The 22,397-nt window shown below is 49.4% G+C and overlaps 1 protein-coding gene across 2 annotated transcripts in view; it reads right to left on the bottom strand.

The window, feature by feature from the left end:
• PLEKHH3 (pleckstrin homology, MyTH4 and FERM domain containing H3) overlaps positions 1-20,632 on the bottom strand; it is a 29,270-nt gene extending 8,638 nt beyond the window's left edge. For both annotated transcript variants that reach the window (XM_033170123.1, XM_033170124.1), the window contains exons 1-4: positions 20,342-20,632; positions 8,587-8,645; positions 3,151-3,239; positions 1,477-1,671 (exon numbers count right to left, since the gene is read on the bottom strand). In XM_033170123.1, the coding sequence (XP_033026014.1) occupies positions 1,477-1,671; positions 3,151-3,239; positions 8,587-8,645; positions 20,342-20,488 (490 nt within the window). In that variant the 5' untranslated portion in view covers positions 20,489-20,632. The remainder of the gene's footprint in view (positions 1-1,476; positions 1,672-3,150; positions 3,240-8,586; positions 8,646-20,341) is intronic.
• Between the last annotated feature and the right edge of the window lie 1,765 nt (positions 20,633-22,397).

The following is a 22,397-nucleotide window of genomic DNA, read 5'->3' as shown; positions in this document are numbered from 1 at the left end:
AGCATGGGGACTCTCTTCCACAGCTACGGAAATCACTTCTGCACATGCCCAGACGCCGTAAATCGCTTTTGCGCAGGCGTGATTTTCGGCGTCTGGGCATGCGCAGAAGTGATTTCCGGCACCGCAGACATGCATATAAGTGATTTCCGGCATCGCGCTGCACTGGTCCAGCCCATGGAGGATCTCCCGTGAGAGTAATCCGGCCCATCCCCAGTAAGCCTTGCCGACCCCTGATCTACACTTCCAACAAGGGTTGTCATACGACCGGACTTTCCCGGACGTTTAAACAATTTCCACCCGGACACTGTTTCCAACGGCTGAATCCTGGCAATGTCTGAAAAATTCCAGACATATGGCAACCCAAAAATATACACACACCCTAGGATGAAGCAGGAAGTGTACAGGCCTTAACTTACGCACCATATAATATAGCTATAGCTATAGATCTATATCTATTAGCATTAGTAGCAGATATAGCCCTGAAAGGAACACAGAAATGATGGAAGTAGGAAGAGAAAAGGCTTTGGATTCTGCATGATGGCCACACACGGGTCATAGAGAGGCTATGCTTTTATGTCGAAATCTATCCTTTTGAACTTAGGAGGCCTTTGTCTCATGAACAAGTTTAAGGTTTTCCGTATTTTAAAAATCCCCAAGGTTTTGTGGTTTAATTTATGCTTTCACATTTTGCATGCAATGTATTTCTATCGCAGAAAAGCAGCTTTTGAGACCGAGGTAGTGAAAAGCAGAGGGGCCTTCTCGGTCGTTGTGCCCACCCTGTGGGACGCGCTGCCCTCGAATGTCAAGGAAATAAGCGACTATCCGACTTTTAGGAGGCATGCGAAGGCAGCCCTGCACAGGGAAGTTTTTAACGTTTGACGTTTTACTGTGTTTGATGTTTTCATTTGCCGGAAGCTGCCCAGAGTGGCTGAGGCAATCCAGTCTGATGGGCGGCATATAATCAATCAATCCATCCATCCATCAATCAAAGAAAGCTGAAACTGGAATGGGGAACCTGCTTTGGCCCAAAGGCCACATTTCCTCATGGGCTGGGGGTGCCAGAAATGGGCAGGGCAGCCACAAAGCAGGCACAGCTATCAGAAGGCTGCACTCCAGCTGCACAAAATGCACACAAAAAGCCAGTTTCAACACGCAACACACACACCTCCACCCAAACAAGTAGGAGGCATTGCTACAGACCAAGGGCACATTCCAGTCAGGTTGCCATATTTCAAAAAGTGAAAATCCGGACAGAAAAGTTGTTGGTTCCCCCACCCCCACCCCCAAGTTGCTGAACTAGAAGAGGGCGTGGTCTGAGGAGAATCCCAAGGGCCAGAGGAAAGGGTTTCAGAGGGCCACATTTGGATCTGAGGTTCTCCACCCCTGTGCTAAAAGGCTCGATACCCAAGCAAGGGAGCTTTGGCTCCTGGGCTCTCACTTCACAGCCAGGCCCAGGCCTAGGCCCACATTCTTTACCTGTCTCCTTGTAGGTCTGCTTGTCAGGCCACAGCACAGAACAGAGGCTGGTGAGGACGAGCGAACCAAGGCACCGGGCGGTCACCTCGCACCCGCTATAGTAGTCGAGGGAATCCTCCGTCAGCACAAACCAGTACTTGCGAGGACGCAGCCAAGGGGTCTTTATACCTCCCCGCACCTCCCGTTGCAGCCAGCCTGGAAGAGGCAATAGAAAGATGGTGAGGGGGGGGGGAGCCTGTGCTCAGGTTGAACCCCACCCCCAAGGACACTTTAACTCTCTTTCTGCCTCTACAGGTAGGGCAGGTCAACCTGGGAAGGTAGGCCATCTATGTAGGAGAAGGAATACTCTGATCCAAAACCTCTGCTGCCAGTGTGGTGTAGTGGTTAAGAGTGGTAGACTCGTAATCTGGGGAACCGGGTTCGTGTCTCCACTCCTCCACATGCAGCTGCTGGGTGACCTTGGGCTAGTCACACTTCTCTGAAGTCTCTCAGCCCCACTCACCTCACAGAGTGTTTGTTGTGGGGGAGGAAGGGAAAGGAGAATGTTAGCCGCTTTGAGACTCCTTCGGGTAGTGAAAAGCGGGATATCAAATCCAAACTCTTCTTCTTCTTCTTCTTCTTGAGGGCTATCTCCAGAAGAAGAGAAGGCTCAGGAGTAAACCGTACACAAATCTGGAGTGGAGTCCCTAAGATGGTTGGACGGCGCCTTGTACGCCTCTTTCCGGCAACTCCTGCAGCCAAGCTGGTGCCCAACGTATTGCTCTGCTTTCCTTTGGACCACATCAGCGAGGCCGAAAGGGGAGGGTGTCTTGTTGTCCGGGCAGCCCAGGGCCTCCATACACACTGCCCAGGCTTGCACCCCAGGGTGGCCAACGCAGCAGTTTTGACTTCACCCCTGGAGGCACACTCCATTGTCTCTCAAGGCAGGTGAAGAGTTTGGATTTGGATTTGATATCCCGCTTTATCACTACCCTAAGGAGTCTCAAAGCGGCTAACGTTCTCCTTTCCCTTCCTCCCCCACAACAAACACTCTGTGAGGTGAGTGGGGCTGAGAGACTTCAGAGAAGTGTGACTAGCCCAAGGTCACCCAGCAGCTGCATGTGGAGGAGCGGAGACACGAACCCACTTCACCAGATTACAAGTCTACCGCTCTTAACCACTACACCACACTGGCTCCCAGTGGATGCCAACGACGAGAGACTAGAAATGCGAATGTCAAGAAAACTCTGAAAAATGCACGATTCTGCATCGCGAACTACCGTTCCAGAATGTGCAGAGAGGCCAAGGTCAAAGCAGCATTCCCCGAGTTGGTGTCAAGGGTAACGTCTACCAGCCCAAGCCAGCATGGCCCAACGGTCAGGAACGATGGGATCTGGAAAGCGCCAGAAGGCAAAAAGAGCTGGGCAGCTCATCCAGTATCTTGCAAAACCATTGAAGATAAAAACGCTCTGTGGCTGCTGTTTAATTCAGCGCAACTTGCGGTCCAAGAACCACGCTTTTCATCCCTTCAACACGCACGTCCTCCAAATGACTGGGAACCACCCTGCTGAAAAAAGGCTGGGCAGCGTCGGGTAGTCCTACCACCCTTCCCCAGAGGCAGGAATAATGAAAACCCAAACGAAACCAAGGAGCCCCGATTCTGCTTGGGGAGTCGCGTTGCGTTTAAGACCCCACCTTTCACGATAGCATCGGGTTCTCCTTGCAGTCTCTCGTTCTTCTTCTCTGTGATAAGACTGTGCGTTTCTTCGGACACTGGCAGAGACCTGTGGGACGACAGAGTGGGTCAAGCAGGGCCGGAAAACCACGCCGAGCTCGAGGGCCGCAATCCCCTGTCAGCAAGCTTCTGGGGGCCAAAAGTGGTTGGAGCAACAAATGCAAATGCTCAAACCTTTCCACATAGGCTAGTTTCTATGCCCCTCTGAGTGCAAGGAAATATTCTAGTCAGGCAATATTCTGGGGCTGGTGAGGGCTGCGGTCTGGAGAGACGGTGTGTGGCTGCAAAGGGGGTTGCTGAGGGCCGAACTGACAGCCTTGAAGGGCCTTGCTTTACCTCTGGGGTTACATATGCCTGAGGTAAAGAGATGAGATCAACCTGAGCTGGGTAGCAAGGCAGGGAGAAAACGGCAGTCAGGGTGGTTAAAAATCAACAATTATTTTTTTAAAAATAATAATAATAATTAAGATTTTTAAAATGTTAATTGGATTTTATTTTATTTAAATTGGATTTTTTTAAAAATAAAATGCTTTTGGGGAGGGAATCTTTCTAGTTTTCTATTTAAGTTACATTACAGTCCAAAGGCTATTCATCAGGAAATAAGGATTTGTTTTAAGTTTTTCATGTGTGTACTCAGTCTGTTTGTTTTTTTAATTGTTTAACCGCATCACTTAACAAACATGGATACATATGCTATAATGTTATTGTTTTAGTTAAATAAATTGTTTAAAATGTTATTAAGGAAATGGATGTTTTTTCTCCTTCCAATAAAGTACAGCAGAAAAGTTGTCCAAATATAAACAGTTAACTTATTAAACCTCACAATAATTTCACAGTCAAAACAAAATAAAATAAAAAATAAAAACAATCCTTCCAGTAGCACCTTAGAGAACAACTAAGTTTGTTCTTGGTATGGTGCATGCACACGAAAGCTCATACCAAGAACAAACTTAGTTGGTCTCTAAGGTGCTACTGGAAGGATTTTTTTTATTTTTTATTTTGTTTTGTTTTGACTATGGCAGACCAACACGGCTACCTACCTGTAACTGGAATAATTTCATAATTATCTGTCTATGTATTTCTAGTAGTATAACCATATCAGTAATTTTTTATGTAACTGCAAAAACCACTCTGAAAATTTATTCTTCCAAAAATGAAACCTTCATCTGGTTGTAAACATTAAGATTATACCAGCAAGAATGAGTCTTTCTGTTTAAAAAAAAAATGATTTAAATCAACTCTTACTGACTAGTGATTTAAATCGTGAGATCCACCCTGGGTGTGACCCATCTCCGGAGGCCAGGTCTCCCACTGGTGGGTCGGGAGTAAAAAAAAACAACAACTGCATTTCAACTGGAACTAAAGTGGGTTCGCAACCTATATGGTCAAAAATTAAGTCACAGGCCCAAAACTGCTAATGTTCAGCTAAAGGTGGGGCTCAGGGTTTGAAAACTGCGTGCCCCCAAGTTTCCTCGCCTCACTCCCCACAGAACACCAAACTGCAGCCTACGCACATTCTAGCACCCGTCCCCACTGCTTCATCTCCTCCTCCTCCTCCTCCTCGGACGCGGCCCCACACCGACTTCCCTCCACGGCTGTGGGAAAGTGGGCCGAGAGCTCTTGCACTGTTAACCTCCGGCTAAAAATAAGCTGTTTATATAGAAAGGCTGCCAAGAATTTGGGAAACGAAGGAGCTCAGGAGAGGAGAGGATGCCGGCTGGATTGTCCGAGGGAACAGCGTGTGCGTTTTGGCAACGGGGGGGGGCGACAAAAGAGGAAGGGAAGGGCTTCCCCACCACCACCCCTAAATCCTGCAACCTTCTCTATGAAGGGAGTCTATGAAGTGATTCCAGCCCCACATTTATTTTATTGATTTTTGCTTCTGACTTTCATATTTGAATTGGGCTCCCCCTCCCCCCCCCCTCAGTGTTGTTAGGACTGCTCCAAAATGTGTGAAATCGTAAGCGATTTCCAGCCTTATCCACCCACCGCCATCTCTGAATTTCGGCTCTGCTTCCTCCCCCCCCCCAATGCATAGGGTCCACTTGCAAGTGCTATTTCCCATTTGTACACTTCCATGGGTCCGGGATATACAATATTATCCTTTCTGGGAGCGACTCCAAGCTCAATTTCAGGCGCTCGTCCCACTCAGGGGTACTATCATTTGTTACTACGAAATGAGCACTTACGGTATAATCCATTCGGGGCTTAGAGGGAGGGCTCTCCATAACCAGAGGGAGGCAGACTGGGGGCCCCCACACACCCCACAAGGGAGATGGAAAATAGGCAAACCAAGACTCCCAGTTACACCAGGACAAGGGCAGGCAAATAGCAGGTGCCGGACTAACTTTGAAGGCCAGTTTTAGGTTTCTGGCAAGAGTGACCCATCCCTCCCATAGCAGACTGCAGAGTGGGGAATAAGAGGGAAAGAGAGGGGATTGTGAGGGAGCCAAGGATGGTCCCATCTACGCTTTGGTCCTGGCCACATCCACTGCTGGGCTTCGGCCCCATCCAAGATCAGAACGTGGCACCCTGATAGCCTGCCAGGTGAGCTCAGGTAGAAAGGAAAGCTCCCCTACCAAGAAAAGAGGTGCTGCCAGCCAAGCCCACGGCCTTTGACCCGGAAGTACGTGATACCATGATAAGAGAAATCAACGCCCGTGCTTGCTCGATCTCCTTCGTTGACCACTTTGCTCGCCCTGGTAATGAGAATAGGTCCCGAGGATCGAGTGCAGATTGAGAGGCACCCATCTCAGGCACCTCCTGCTGTCCTTTGTCCAGACACCTAGTTCGAGACTTGCCCACGTTGGGCAAAAAGATTCTTGCACTGCAGGGGGGTGGATTAAATGACCTGTGTGGTCCCAACTCTACAATTAGATAGATAGATAGATAGATCAGTGTTTTTCAACGTTTTTTGGGCAAAGGCACACTTGTTTCATGAAAAAAATCACGAGGCACACCACCATTAGAAAATGTTAAAAAAAAATAACTCTGTGCCTATATTGACTATATATAAAGTAATTTTTCAATTTTTCCCACGGCACACCAGACAATATCTCGCGGCACACTAGTGTACCGTGGAACAGTGGTTGAAAAACACTGAGATAGATAGATAGATAGATAGATAGATAGTTGGACAGTGTTCTCGAAGCTACCAACATGAGTTTGACCAAACTGCGGGAGGCAGTGGAAGACAAGAGTGCCTGGCGTGCTCTGGTCCATGGGGTCACGAAGAGTCAGACACGACTAAACAACTAAACAACAGCAATATATATAGGTGGTCCACTGCCACCTAGATGTTTTTAACCCCCCTCCCAAAAGGCATCATTCGTCCCTTTTCCTTTCTGCTTTGCCCAGGCGCTCAGCCACAGCTATGTTCAGACACTCGCTCTGTGGAGGACGAACCCCAGAGCTCTCAGCTTCGCACACGGGCCTCTGTTCCCCTCGGCCTTTTTCCCAGGCCCTGTCTTGCAACAGAGGAAGATGCTGGAGTCCCTTTCCTCCAGGCGCCGTCGCTAAGCCTGACCCCAGCTGGGAACCATTAGCTTGCAAGCGGGGCGGGAGGAGTGTGGGTCACCAGACAGAATTCTTCCCACAACTGCTTCTCCTCTCTCTCTCTCTCTGTTGCTCTCTAGTTGAGAAAGAAGCGAGAAACCTTCCAAGAAGGAACAAAACAAGATGCTCTTGGGACGCATTAATCTGAGGCCCAGGAGGAATGCCCCCCAAATCGGGGCTGAACTCTTAGGTTTTCTGTGTCAGGAAATTGGTCTGTGTAGCTCAGCGTCATCTACAATCACGATGCCTGACGACAGATCCTAATTATTGGGTTCTTTTGCCCCATCTTTTTGTGCCTGCCAGGCCGCCGAGCCATGCTTATGATAATCTTTCATTCTCTTGTTAAATGTGCATTTTATATTTGACTTCACTCAGCAATGTTTTCTTTTGAAATGTTTAAGATTTCTTTTTCTTTTCTTTTCTTTTTTGGTAAACTTCTGTGTTAAATATGTATTCCGCAGTTGACCTCCTTTGTAATGTTTTATTTTGAAATCTTTTGAGATGGTATTTTGGTTTCCTGTTAATTGTGTTGCTTTGACTGTGTACTTCCTTCAGAAATGTTTGGTGCTGGATTGTTTTATTGATGCTTAATATGCTGTAAACCGCTTTGAGATTTTTGTTAAAAATTATAAAGGGGTATAGAAATGAAATAAATGAATAATAATAATAATAATAATAATAATAATCTACAATGACTTGCAGCGGTTCTCCGGGGTTTCAGATGGGGTTTCTCTCCCTAGTCCTACTTGAAGATATCGGCAAATGAACCTGGGGTCTTTTATTTGCAAAGAAGGTTGCTCTGCCACTGAGCTATGGCTCCCCTCTGCTCTAAAACAGAGAATCACAGAACTGCAGAGTTGGAAGGCACCATGAGGATCATCTGGTCCAATTCCCCCCCCCCCGAGCTAGCCAGTTCTCATGTAAAACGGTAACAGGGTGCATCTGAACATGCACAAAGTGTTTTCCCCACACAGCCGCCTCCAGATATCTGAGAGAAAACTTTCAGGGGAGAGGGTGGGTTTTCTAGGCAAGCTTAGGCCCTGCCACTTAATTCTTTTTTTAAAAAAAAATTAAAGACCTATTTGGGCAACTAGAATGATCCCCCACTCCTATGCCTGCAATCTAAGTCAGTAGGAACCCCCAGTCATATGCTAATTTGAGACAGGACCAAGTCCCAGGAGTGGCTTTTTTTAAACATGCAACAAGAAAAGCACATGCAGTGCGTTGCCAACCACTGGGCATCCCAAATCAGAAGGTAGGACTTCGAAGCAAAGGTGGTTTTTGTCACGGAGGCCGGCTTCAGCCGTAGAGATTTTTTAAAAAACCGTATTCACTAATACCTTTCCAGTATTTTGCTTTGGGCCAAAGGTGGAGCCTGATGACAGCATCGAAGAAGGGAATAAATTGGCAACATACAGAAGGGGCAGGCAGTCATTGGCCTTTGATGGGCAGGGGTTCTGACTTAGATTGCAGGCATGGGAGTGGGGAAAAGATCTAGTTGACCAAATAGGTCTTTATTTTTATTTTTTTAAAAGAATAAGTGTCAGGGCCTAAGCCAATCACAAGAGTTGCAGGATCCTACAGGTTTCTGCTGACAGGAGCCAGAATTCTGACATGAACAGCTACTCCAACCCCACCCCCACCAATACACTTGCCTATTCGAGTGCCACGCCCCAAATTGAATCAGAATGGTAGAGTTGGTAGGGACCGCAAAGGTCATCCGGCTCAACCCCATACAACACAGGAATCTTTTGACCAACGTGGAGATCGAACCCGCGACCCTGGGATTCACAGCCTTGTGCTCTACCGACTGAGCTACCCCACGACCCTTCGCTGCTCACCTTTCGGAACCGCTGCTGGTCCGACTGGGCTGGGTGACGTTCACCTGCAAGGGAGCTCCCTGAAAAGCAAGGTGGGGAGGGAGACACTGATGAGGACACAGAAAACAAAAGCTACGCTTTGCAGGTGATTTGGATAAGGAGACGTGCTAGAAGGCTTTTCAGACCGAGGGTGGGGGGATTTCAAGAGCCGGAACAACACCCTCTGTCGCACATTTTTATGTTGTGTGTGTGTGTGTGTTCTCACACAAAAGCAAGAGGCCGGCCCGAAGAGAGATTGGGGGGAAAAATGCACAGTAACGTTGGCCCTCCCATTTCCCCAACCACACATGGGAGTGAATTATTAATCTGCAATTTTCCCAGGCTGCCTCGTCTGGGCTGCTGCCCCTCCCAGGCCACAGTCTGTCTGGCTAGCCAACACCACCACCACCCGCTCCGCCACCCCCCCACCTCCACCCCGCACACACACACCGCAAGCTGCAGCAGCTGAACGGGTTCCTGTATCCTCAGCCGACCTTGGCGTTGGGCTCCGGGGCTGTGCAGAATTGCACAAGCACATTGCTGAGTAAGATACAGGCAAACAAAGTCCTATTGTAGCTAAGGCTTCCTTCCCCTGCAAAGGGGGATGGGCAAGCCAGGAGAGCTGAACAGCCCCCAGCAGAGGGCAAGAGGAAAACCTGGCCTTGTGCACCTTATTCAAAGGGGCTCGGTTGTCCTGGCACAGTTAAAGGGGACCGGGGAAGGGGGGAGAGGGAGGGGCAGTGCAGTGTAGGACACACAGCCAGGTCCAGTTTCGACATAGGCCCTGCACTCCTCCTGGCCCCCCTCTCCCTGCCAGAGCAAAGGCCAGGTGGAAAAAACGGGGAGAGGCTAAATATAAAGCCAGGGAGCTGCTGCAACAGGTAGCCTGTTATAGACAGGGCACCAACTGTCCTCTGGCATTAGAACACCTGTTATAACTCAGATCAAGTTGGCACGGGCTGCCACAATCCTGCAGGGGCAGGCAGGCTGGCAGCAGGCGCCAAGAGAGTGTGGAAGGATTATTCCGGAGAAGAAGCAACGCTGGAAGTGGCGGGGAGACCCTCGTACACCTTCAAATGCTTACCCCCCCCAAAAAAAGTAGAACCCTTTTTCTCCTAGCTCAGTTAATTATCACCACCCGTTATCATAAATGCTGCCAGATTTCAGGATCGAAAACACTATGACTTGAAAGTGACGAGCTGAGGAATGTACAAATTCAGGTATGGGCCAAAAGCCTAGGGTTTGCCGTATTTCAGAAAGTGAAAACCAGGACACCCCGAAAGTTGTGGCGCCCAAATAATGCCCACAAAAGGCTGCTATTGCTGCTAGAGGTTCCTTGCTTCACATCCATGCTATGCAGTGACTACATACATACAGCACAGCATAGTATGTGCTGCCATTGCTGGTGATTTCATCTGAATTAGAGAAAGTGGCAGTCGCTAATATAGGAGATCAAAATGTTGACCAAGGCTATGGAGAAGGATACAACACAAGAGAAGGACAAACGCCTTTATTATCATAAGGTGGAACTAGCAATGGAAAAGAAGAAGTGAATCCTGATTTGTGACTCACTCAGCATGCATAAAATCAGCCTTTCCAACACGTAGGCTGTGTTTAAAAATGAATTAATCGTTCAGAAAATTATCAGGTTGGAGGACGGATGGCGGCTAACAGATTGAGGTTGGATCCTGACAAGACAGAAGTACTGTTTTTGGGGGGACAGGAGGCGGGCAGGTGTGGAGGACTCCCTGGTCCTGAATGGGGTAACTGTGCCCCTGAAGGACCAGGTGCGCAGCCTGGGAGTCATTTTGGACTCACAGCTGTCCATGGAGGCGCAGGTTAATTCTGTATCCAGGGCAGCAGTCTACCAGCTCCATCTGGTACGCCGGCTGAGACCCTACCTGTCTCTCTCGCCAGAGTGGTGCATGCTCTAGTTATCTCCCGCTTGGATCACTGCAATGCTCTCTACGTGGCGCTACCTTTGAAGGTGACCCAGAAACTACAACTAATCCAGAGTGTGGCAGCTAGACTGGTGACTGGGAGCGGCCGCCGAGACCACATAACACCGGTCTTGAAAGACCCACATTGGCTCCCAGTACGTTTCCGAGCACAATTCAAAGTGTTGGTGCTGACCTTTAAAGCCCTAAATGGCTTCGGTCCAGTATACCTGAAGGAGCGTCTCCACCCCCATCATTCTGCCCGGACACTGAGGTCCAGTGCCGAGGGCCTTCTGGCGGTTCCCTCACTACGAGAAGCCAAGTTATAGGGAAGCAGGCAGAGGGCCTTCTCGGTAGTGGCACCCGCCCTGTGGAATGCCCTCCCACCAGATGTCAAAGAAAAAAATAACTACCCGACCTTTAGAAGACATCTGAAGGCAGCCCTGTTTAGGAAGGCTTTTAATGTTTAATAGATTATTGCATTTTAATGTTCTGTTGGAAGCCACCCAGAGTGGCTGGGGAAACCCAGCCAGATGAGCGGGGTATAAATAATAAATAATAAATTATTATTATTATTATTATTATTATCAGCAAAGCAGAAGAAGTGTGATGTTCTGATGATGCTTGAAAATGCAAAACATTGCTGGGTTTCCTTTTGTTTCGGCAACATGCACCATCTTGCTCTCTTCAGCTTAAAACCTTTAGCATTTGCAAGCATATTAAAATTCATGCACCAAGCTAGCCCTAGCTTCAACGTTGTCCCAACCTACAGAGGAAGAGGATCATGGCTGAAAAGACAGCAAGAAACAGCGAGTATGTGGAGGCGAAGACACAAGCAAAAGCTGTCTTCATTTCGTGAGTGCCATTGTAATATGTCAGGCCGTATTGTATCTTTAAAAAAAAAAAATCACAGTATGCCTGCAATCTGGCACTGTTGCCCAGCACATAGTTAACAGCACTATATTTATCTGCCCAGAGGGCAAGCACTGGGCACACAGAGAGGAAGAAGGGGGCTTGCAAAAGAGGACCAGCAGAAGCGGCGCTGCCTGGCAGCCATCCCACCACATCCCCCAACACTATAAGACTTGCTGTGATTCCCTTAGCTCTCAACTATCCTCGTGTTATGGGGGTGGGGAATGCCAGCTTCCGGGAGCCACCATTTCCCCAAAGCACCAAACAGCAAGGTTTGCAGCACCGATGGGGCCATCTTCGTCCCATGCAAGCGACAACTCTTGAAATGCCGCCTTCTGCACAATTATTCAAAGTGCAAGAGGCCCTGCCCTTGTTTTTGCATCTTTCCAGTGGGTGCCCATGCAAAGGTTGGTAAATAAATGCTACAGTCCCGTGTCCAAGTTGAGGGCAACCCAGAGCCTACAGTTTCATAATAGCTGATCACTAGAAACGGCACACACACAGAGTGCTTCCAGAACAATGCTATATTATATTATATTATATTATATTATATTATATTATATTATATTATATTATATTATATTATATTATATAGCTTTCTTGTCCCAACTTTCCTCCAAAGAGCTCAAACCAGCGTTAGAAACTCAAGATATATAAGCTAGGGGCCAAATGGCTCCTTAAACCAAGATCACAGTCACCAAAACAGAATGTCTGGTTGCCATTTTGGGGCAAGAAGGCTCTAAAGTCTTATTTTTTCCATGCTCCAATTTCAGTTTATGTGCTGCCGCGGCAAGCACTAAAATCTTATTTTCCAAATGCATGGGTTTATCTGTATAGCTTCATCTTAGTGCTGGCTAGGTTTTATTCTAAAGTTCCTTTAGATGTTTTAAATGTTTTAATTCTGTATGGATAAATGTATTTTTTCTGACTGACGGTCGAATACAGAATGATGATGATTTTCCAAATGATGGACTGACTGTGATTCTGTTAAGCATCTGGCTGGTTCAGATGACAACCTTGAGCTAGCTTAAGAACTTAAGAACTTATCCACACATAAAGGTAAAGGTAAAGGTAAAGGGACCCCTGACCATTAGGTCCAGTCGTGTCTGACTCTGGGGTTGCGGCGCTCATCTCGTGCTACTGGCCGAGGGAGCCGGCATACAGCTTCCGGGTCATGTGGCCAGCATGACTAAGCCACTTCTGGTGAACCAGAGCAGCACACAGAAACACTATTTACCTTCCCGCCGGAGCAGTACCTATTTATCTACTTGCACTTTTGACGTGCTTTCGAACTGCTAGGTGGGCAGGAGCTGGGACCGAGCAACGGGAGCTCAGCCCGTTGCAGGGATTCGAACCGCCGACCTTCTGATCGGCAAGCCCTAGGCTCTGTGGTTTAACCCACAGCGCCACCCACGTCCTGACACATATAATGACCTATTTGCACATCTTTTTCCTAATGGTGACTACTCCTACTCAGGCTGCACAGAAGAAGGAAAAAACATCAGTTTGGTTCCAGAAATTCATTCTGATTGTGCAGATAAAATATAACGGACAGAATTCTACAGGACGTGGTACTAGTGTGTGAAAACAGTCCAGATCCAATGATCCCCAGATGGTAGAGATGTCAGACGCCATCCTGGAGCCCAGGCATCTTGACTTGGCCAATTAGCTAATTTCGAACATTGAAGATGATGTCCGTGGCTCTTTTGCTTTCCATTATTATCCTCACAACAAGCCTGTGAGGTAGGTTGGGGTCAGTGGTGGTGAGCTTCATGGCTGAGTGGAAATATGGACCCTGGTCTCCCAGGTCTTAGGCCAACACTCATCCGTTGCCTGGTGAAACAACCAGGAGTTGAGACTGCTCTCCTAGAACCCTTCTCAGATGACTTCCTAGCAGGATTAAGCTACCAGAGCTGGAAACTGCAGGTTCAGAGTCAGTGGCGTCGCTAGCCTCTGCGCTGCTGGGGGCGGCGGCAGCGCAGAGGCACCCCCCTGGGGGAGGGGCACGACGCGTGCGTCGGGACGTCATCATGACTTCCCGACGCACGTGTATGCAGAAAGGGGGGATTTCCCCCTTTCCGAGGCTTTTTTTCGGCAGGGGGTGGTGACCAGCGAGGAGGGGGTGACAAGCGCGCCCCCCTCGCTGGTCGGCCCCCCCCCCCGCCGAAAAAAAGCGGGCGGAAAGCCTGGAAAAGAAGCAGAGCGGCGCTTAAACGCGCCTGCTCTGCTTCCTTTCCAGGCTTTCCCGGCCCCCCCCCGCGGTTTTTTTCGGCGGGGGGGGTGACCAGCGAGGAGGGGGTGACAAGCGTGACCCCCCCTCGCTGGTCGGCCCCCCCCCGCCGAAAAAAAGCGGGCGGAAAGCCTGGAAAAGAAGCAGAGAGGCGCTTAAACGCGCCTACTCTGCTTCCTTTCCAGGCTTTCCCCGCCCCCCCCCCCGCGGTTTTTTTCGGCGGGGGGTGGTGACCAGCAAGGAGGGGGTGACAAGCGTGACCCCCCCTCGCTGGTCGGGCCCCCCCCCCCGCCGAAAAAAAGCGGGCGGAAAGCCTGGAAAAGAAGCAGAGCGGCGCTTAAACGCGCCTGCTCTGCTTCCTTTCCAGGCTTTCCCCGCCCCCCCCCCGCGGTTTTTTTCGGCGGGGGGGGTGACCAGCGAGGAGGGGGTGACAAGCGTGACACCCCCCCTCGCTGGTCGGGCCCCCCCCCCGCCGAAAAAAAGCAGCGGAAAGGGGAAAAGGAAGCAGAGCGGCGCTTAAACTCGCCTGCTCTGCTTCCTTTCCCGGCCCCCCCCCCGCGGTTTTTTTTCGGCGGGGGGTGGTGACCAGCGATGAGGGGGTGACAAGCGTGACACCCCCCCTCGCTGGTCGACCCCCCCCCCGCCGAAAAAAGCGGCGGCAGCACCCCATCCGTGTGCTGCTGCTCCCGGGGTGACGGAGGGCGCAGCGGCGCGTGGGAGTGGCGGGAGGGGTCGCCCCCACCCGCCGCTGCTCACCCTGTCACTGGGGGCGTACCGCCCCCACCGCCCCTCCCCAGCGACGCCCCTGTTCAGAGTCTTTGTGGGAGAAGGCCCTAATTTGCTTCCGGCAAGGAGAACCCTACGCAGGACTCCTCAAGGTCTCCTCAAGAGGAGAGACTTCCAGCTGTCCATCAGGCAAGACCTTTCCTCCTGCCTTGCCCCACCCTCCAATCTCTGCTTCTCAAATTTGTATTGTATTATTTTATAAACTGTGACTTGCCGTTGTTTTTTATTGATTATAGTTTAGAAATTATCTACTGTAATTGTTAAGAGTGGATTTCTGTTTAATTCTTATATACTGGTATTTAATATTCTATACTATTCTAAGGGATTGCTGAATCTTACTTTATTTGATATAAGTTGCTTATTTTAAAGTTATGTTTTATTATCACATTTTTGTATTGGTTTGGATTGTTATATGGTGTACATTCTTTGTTTCTTCAGCTTGTAAACCACCTTGGGTACAGTGAAATAGAAAGACGGTATACAAATTAAATGTGAAATGAAAAATGAAAATGAAACACCCCTCCCCCTGCTCTGACAGGTGTCCATCCCTTCCCTCTTCTCCAGGAGAAGTGAATGAGGCCATACTATAATAACTAGGCTCAGGAAGGCTTTTAAAAGTTTAATGGTTGTTTGTAGCAATTATCTCAAATTTGCATGGTAAGGAAGGGCCCTCTTTGAGTCTGCAAGCCCCCATAATCAACCGAAAAAGTACCTTTACTTGAAATATTTCAGATTATATTGGTCTGAAGAGGGGTTGGGGAATATGATCTGTCAGCGGAATTGCAAGACGGGGAGGGGGAGGTGGGGGAGTCGGAAAATGGGAAAATTATAAAAGTTAATGAATATATGATTTCAAGGTTTAAGATAAGAAATTCAGAGGATACACCTAGGGGTTCCTCGAAGCACTAGTAATAGTAGGGGGGGGAAGAAGAAGGATGGGGTAAAATAAATATGATAGTTAAGAAAATAGGCAAGAATGGGTTATAAAACGAATAATTGATTAAATGGATAATAAGAGGTAGGAAAATTAAATATGAAGATGAACCTGCTTAAAATAGGAGTTAAAATGGAAACCAGGAAGGGAAGACCAGAGGAAGTCCCATTAAGATGTTAAGAAAATTAGATAAAAATAGTATGTTTTATTGTTGCGTTTAACTGTTTATGTTACGTTTTGCTTTTGCTGTTGTGTGTTTGTTTTGTTATATTGGATAAAATGAATAAAAATTATTATTTTAAAAATGAAATATTTCAGATTAGCAGTCTGAACTGTGAGGGACTGGGGGGGCAGGGAGCAAAAAGGAGCCAGATACTTCTCTTTGCTTTCTTTGGTAGGGTTGTGGTTCAGGTGAACATTGTAATACTTTAGAAATAAAGTGTTTTGAAATAGTAAACTCTTTGTTAAGAGTTTACCCATTGACTACAGCAGCTTTCCCGCCTCCTTCGAAAGAGATTACTCTACTCCCTTAAAAATGCAACTGTTCCATCTTATGGAACTCTTCGGACGACAATCCACATAAATGAGCAAGTTGACAAATCGTGGATTTTCTCACTTGGGCAAAGCGGAATCTGCGGGTGAAAACATGGTTGTGTCTGATCACTTCTCACCACAACCTGATGGAGAAGGGAACTGGACGCTTTTTCCCTTACCATTCTGAGGGCCCGAAATGAAGGAACTTGCATGGCTGAAAAATAAATTCTGCATTCCTCTTTCAGAAAGCCTTGGATCAAATCGCGTGGCAAAAGCACTGGATTTGGAGACAAGCTACTGAAAGGGGGAAATTTGGCGTCCCTTTCCGAGCCTTGCTGTTCATAAACCAGGGGTGAGCCGTGTTAGGAAACTCGGGCATATAAGCTCATTGCCAAATGGCACTTTAAAACCTAGGTTACGGTCGCCACAACATAATGTCTAGGCGCCATTCCACCCCCACCCCCCAATGAGATTTCTTTTTCTTTTTCTTCAGTTCATTTCTAGACTGCTTTATATCTCAAAGAAGAAGAAATCCCAAAGCGCTTTACAACCCATTAAATCATCAAATAAAGAAATCCAGAATAAAACAAATTCACGCTTCGAGGAAAATATTTCAGCTCCTTCTCCAAGTGACATTTTGCTTTCCCCCATATTTATTTGCCTACTTGATTTAGCTCATAGCACAGCAGAAGTACTCTAGGAAGCCAGGGTGATGCAGTGGCTAAGAGTGTCGGACTATGACCTGGGAGATCACGGTTCAAATCTGCACTCGGTCATGAAGCTGACTGGGTGACCTTGGGCCAGTCACAGCCTACCTCACAGGATCGTTGTAGGTATTAATTGGAGGGGGGGCGAACCATGTTCTCCTTGGAGAAAGAGGCGGGATATAAATGCAATAAATAAGCTGGAGAGGCCAGCCAGGTGGGGGTGACTGTTGCCAACCTGGCATCCAGAGATCTCCAAGTGGTCGCAATCGGACCCACGCCAGTCACAAAACGTGCCTGGCACCTGGCTAATTTCAAATGCTGGGGGGTGAGGAAGCTGTGGCCTTCCAGATGTTGGCAAACTTCAACTCCCTTCTTCCCTGACCACCCTAACCCCAGCCAACCTAAGCTGGATAGCATCCTCCAAGTCAGGCACCCTCAAACTCGGCCCTCCATATGTTTTGGGACTACAACTCCCATCGTCCCTAGCCAACAGGAACAGTGGTCAGGGACGATGGGAATTGTAGTCCGAAAACATCTGGAGGGCCGAAGGTTGAGGGTGCCTGCTCCAAATCCTTAAATTTCCTGAGGGGTCAGGGCAAGGTGTGTGTGACACTACGGCACGCCCAGTTAACACCTATCAGATGACCGGTCTCAGGATCTGGTCTCTCCAGCTAGGCAAGCTGCTTTTGTAGTGGTAAGCGAGCTCACGCCCACCCCAGCTCTCCTTTGGCGTAGCACCCCGTTGGGGAAAACAGGTTCTGGCAGCATCGCACAAAGGCTATAGTTAAAAGACATGATGGAGTAGCTGGAGCATTTCTCCTGTCCAAAAAAAAAAAAGCTAGAGCACTTGGAAATTACTTTTTTTTTGAGGGGGGGAGAATGAATGAATCAGATAATCATAGAATTGTAGAGTTGGAAGGGACCCTGAGGATTATGTATGCACGAATATGCAGCTAACCTATACGGGGATCAAACCTGCAACCTTGGCGTTATCAGCGCCACACTCCAACCAATTGAGCTATCCAGGCTGACAGACAAGGATGGTTAAGACAGAGGTGTGCAAAATCAGGCATGGTATTGGGGAGGGGGAATTTCCCCACCCCTTTCAATGCTAAAACTGAGGGTCACCCTGTTAAATTGGTCGGCCAGCAGACTGGGGACAGACAAAAGAAAGTCACACAATGCATTGCTAGACCACAATTCCCATCATCCCTAAACATTGGCTAGGGCTGATGGGAGCTGGAGTCCAGGAACAGCTGAAGGGCCGCAAGTTCCCCAGTCCTGACACAATGCGTTGAACTTACAGCCACAAGAGACAATGGCCATGGGCTTAGATGGCTCTGAAATGGGATTGGACCTATCCTCTATAAATGGGCCTATCAGAAGGTATTAGCCATGGTAATTAAACAGAAGCTCCAGGTATGGAGGTACTTTTCTTCTCAACATGGGAAGGGTGCAAATGGAGAGGGCTGGGGAGCTGTTGATGGACTCCCATCTTCCACCACCAGTGGCCATATTCCTTGGAGAACTGAGATGGGAACTGTAGCCCAACAGCATCTAGAGGGCCACAGTTTCTCCATTCCTTCTTTAGCTGGACATACATGCTTCCGATTTTACTGCTAAGCAGGATTAAATAGGAGGTGCTCCCCAGCCACGGGAGAGCAAAGGAAGGGGAGGCAATCCGCTTCAAGCAGCATGCGTATATTTAGCCCCCCAACAACTTGTCTCCGGGATTTGTGACGCAGCCTTTTCATGCCTTCAGCCAAATCATCTACCGCCCCAAATTTTGTTTCCTCTTGGGAGGGCAACAGGACCTGCAAATGCAGCCAGAGGCAGCAATGTGTTGGCAAACCAAGGCTACAACTTGCTGCGCAGTCCAGCTTGGAGGTCCCTTCCCCCTCCTCCAAACCCAGGGCTAGAGCTTCCTCTTCCACGGACGTCTAATAACACGGAGATCTGGAGAACCCCAAACCTGTTCCTTCCAGGCTGCAGTGATGCATCGCCTCCAACGTGTCACGTCCCGTTCCTCGTGATAGGACCTGCCTTTCTGACTGGAGAAGTTTCAGAGCAGAAAGGTGTGTGTGTGTGAGAGAGAGAGAGAAGACTCTCAATTTTCCCAGCAGATCCAGCTTCGGGTTAAGCTAAACCTTTTCAAGTCCCTTGGCCAGCCAGACCGCAACCGGCTTCTCTGCAACCTTTTGCCTGTACCACACTTCGTCCAAGGATCACGGGGTGGTTTACAATGTAAAAATACATTAAAAAATACCATCGTAACAAACAATAACCCCCACACACTGTTTAAAAGCCCATGGATTGCTTAATTAGCCAAAGGCCTGGGAGAAGAGGAGTGTTTTTGCCCGGTGCCTAATGATAGGTAATGAAGGCGCCAGGCGAAGCCACCACAGAAAAGTCCCTGCTCTTGTGTTGCTGCTCTCCGGATCTCTTGCAGAGGAAGCACACAAGTGCAAAGGTATGCCTAGTATCCAAAGTACTAGGTCAGAGAAAGGAAACCTTTTATTAGAGGGAACAGTCTCGTTCTGCCCTAGAGCAAGCATCACTATTCCTGTAAAAATCAACCGGCACAAATCTACGGCTACGGCTTCAGCTGATGTCAAGAAATTCATCCTTCGGAGCTGGTCTGGGTCCTATTCTGGAAGAGGCGGTTAGGTGGGCAATAGGGCAATAGAGGGAGGAATTGGCGGTGCCCCTTTTGCTTCCCAGGGAGAAAGCAGAGGGGAATGCAGGGTGGGGGAGATGAATGGCTTCTTTCTGAACTCCGGTCGTGTTGTGAAGGGCCCTGTGTCCGGGCCAGCCAAAAGGCAGCCCTGCTCTCTGTCACTCTTGAAGCTGGCTAGGCTTCAGCTCTCCATGACTTCCTTTTGCCCACGGTGAAAATGAAATGGGCTGGGAGCAAGAGGTGCCCAAGCAGCCAAGACAACAGCTCATTCTGCATAATTCATGGCTGTAGAATTACATAAGGATTATGAATATGAGGAGACACCCGCTCCCCAACTCACGTTGCCAGCAAATCACTCCTGCGACTTAGTTGACGCTACCTATCCGGAGAAAGCTCACCCTCCCCCGAAATTGGGAGGATGAGGAGACGGGGCAGTGCTGCCTTGGGGATGGCTTCCAAACTGCTTACAGGATGGAGACAATCACGCCGATGGGGCCGGGAGTGCTATCCTGCAGGTTAGATCGGCTCCAAAGAGCATATAACCTAGGTGCAAAAGCGCCTGAAGAAGTTTATATGCACTGATTTCTACTGCGCCAGCCCTCCTTGGATCCACCTTCATTTGCTCCTTTGCAAATGAAGAACGCAGGTCCAGGGCTGCATGAGTCAAGGCTCAGTACAGCCTCCGAACACGTTTCAAGCGAATTCCTTTACACTGAGTAAAGCGAGCAATCCGCACCCCCCCCCCCACGACGCACAGGACAGAGCTTCCAAAGGCGAACCCGCAGTTAACCTGCGCGAACTTTCGTCCCAGGCGCGTTCAGAAGACTTTGTCCTCTTGGTCCCGTCCGTCCCCCCCCGGTATCGGGGGCGTGGGGACGAGTTAAGGCACGCGGGCTCCTCGCAAAAGCGCAAGGTTAAAAAAAAAAAAATTAGTGAGATCTGCCGGCAAGCTCTGCAGAAGCTGCAGCCCCCCGGCGGGAATAGGGCGCAGCAAGTAACTCCGGGAGCTGCCAAACTCACCTCGTCGCCTTTGCTGCGCAATTCGAAGGACTCCTCAGCTTCGTCGTCGTCCGCCCCCCCTTTGCCTGCCTCGCCATAGTCGCGTCGGAGCAAGGTGAAACCTTGCCTGCAGCACAGCAACCACCACAAGCCGCCGGGGAACGGCATCCGGTGCCTGAGCTCGTCGCGGGAGCCTCGATCCGCGCACGTAGGGCGAGCCAAGGAAAGGACGGTGCGCCCAGGGCGCGTTTGGAGATGCCAGAGGGGGACCCTCCCGGCGCACAGCTCCCCGGCCGTCTGGCGCGCTCGCTCAGCCCGGCTCTTGCCCCGCCCCGGCTCTCCCCGCCCCCGCGCCCGAACGGGGAGGGAGGAGGAGGAGGAGCGCGTCCCGGCCCAGCCCCACCGGTTGCCCTGGGAGGAGCCGCCCTTTCCGGGGGGCCGGCAGCCGGATGAGTCACGCGGGCCGGCTGGGCGAGGGAGACAGGCCCGGGGCGCGCTCGGCAAGGCGGGCGGGCTCCGGTCCGGTGCCAAAACTCAAGCATCGGGGCCGGGTGAAGCGATCGGGGCGGCTCAGAAAGCGCCGCCGGGACGGGGCTGCGCCTTTTCCCGACTTCGACCAGAGAAGGGAAAGCGCAGGGGCGAGTTGGGGGTGGGTCTCGATCCGAGGGAGCCGGAGCCTTTGGTATGGGGCAGGGAGGCTTCTGCGCGAGAAGCAAGAGACGCCGTTCTCCTGAGCATATGCGGAGGTTTTCGTTCCTCCGCCGCAGTGGCGTTAACCGGCTCCCCGTCCGCCCTCTTTAAGTACGCACCTGGAGTTGTAATGGTGGGAAATGTGTGATTTCCTGGCGAACTCGGAAGGCAGGCTTCGCAGGCCGAATACCCTCCAACATTTCCCGATGGAGAGAGGGACGTCCACTGGGCAGCTTCCAACATATATAGAAACATAATGAAAACCTAAGCATAAAAACTTCCTTATGTAGGGCTGCCTTGAGATATCACCTAAAAGTTGTATAGTTACTTATCTCCTTGGCTTGGGGGTCTCCTAACTCCATACCCTCCTACATTTCTCCAATGAAAATAGGGACATCCTAAGGAAAAGCGGGACATTCCAGGATCAAATCAGAAACTGGGACGGCATCTATGAATCTGGAACTGTCCCTGGAAAATAGGGACACTTAGAGGGTCTGGGCCAGCCCTGAAAGATGTGGAACATAATAAAAGAGGAGAGTTTTTTCTGAGAATGGGCAGACTCGCTTTTTCTCTGTTCCCAGGGCAGGGAATGTGTTATATGTAGGCCAGCCAAAGGCCTGGCAATTTTCATTTTTAAAAATCCCCCTGCATTACAAAAATTAAGAACTCTTAGGCACATCAGGTTATTCACGGTAGCTCCAGAGAAGCTGTGAAACATTCGACTGGGGAAGACAAGTCTATCAACAGCTATCAATCACGCAACTATTAATTAGCCTCCGTGTTGGGAGGTGCTATGTGATTAAATACTAGGCTAGCCAACAGTAGGGAAGGGTGGCTGTTGACTTCACGTCCTGCTCTTGAGTTTCCCTGGAGGCGTTTAGTTAGCCACTGTGGGAAACAGGATGTGGATTAGATGGTTTCCTTGGCGTGATCCCATAGGGCTCTTAAGTTCCTAACGTTTCTTTCTCCTTAAATCTTCCATATGTCAAGGGAGCTGTAGGGTTTGCAGGTGTCATCTCTCAAGCTTGTCTCATTGCTGACTTTGCATTTCAAAGGAGGTGGCACTGCAGGTCTACAGCTGCCTCTTCCTTCACCCACCAGCTTTTCCCATCAATTAATGAGAAAACAAGTTGCATTTGAGGTTGTTGTTTTTTAGTGAATTATGTGGTTTTTGTTGCACTTACCTTAACTTCTGAGGTGGCCAAGGATATTCGTTTATGGCAGTTCCTTCAGTCTACAAATCATCTCACCAGCAGTCTGCACTTTGCAGCCTCCCCAGGTGCCCAGGTTTCAGCTACAGCTCAGGGGAAACCTTTATGAGGCAATCTGTCTTGTAAGGAAGTGTGGGCAACCAAGGAGGCTGTGCATGTGCTTGAGAAATGTTTAC

Source organism: Lacerta agilis, chromosome 14 (assembly GCF_009819535.1).
Source record: "Lacerta agilis isolate rLacAgi1 chromosome 14, rLacAgi1.pri, whole genome shotgun sequence".
Classification (NCBI taxonomy): Eukaryota; Metazoa; Chordata; class Lepidosauria; order Squamata; family Lacertidae; genus Lacerta; species Lacerta agilis.
Note: the sequence above shows the minus strand (reverse complement) of the source record. Positions and strands in the feature narration are given on the sequence as shown.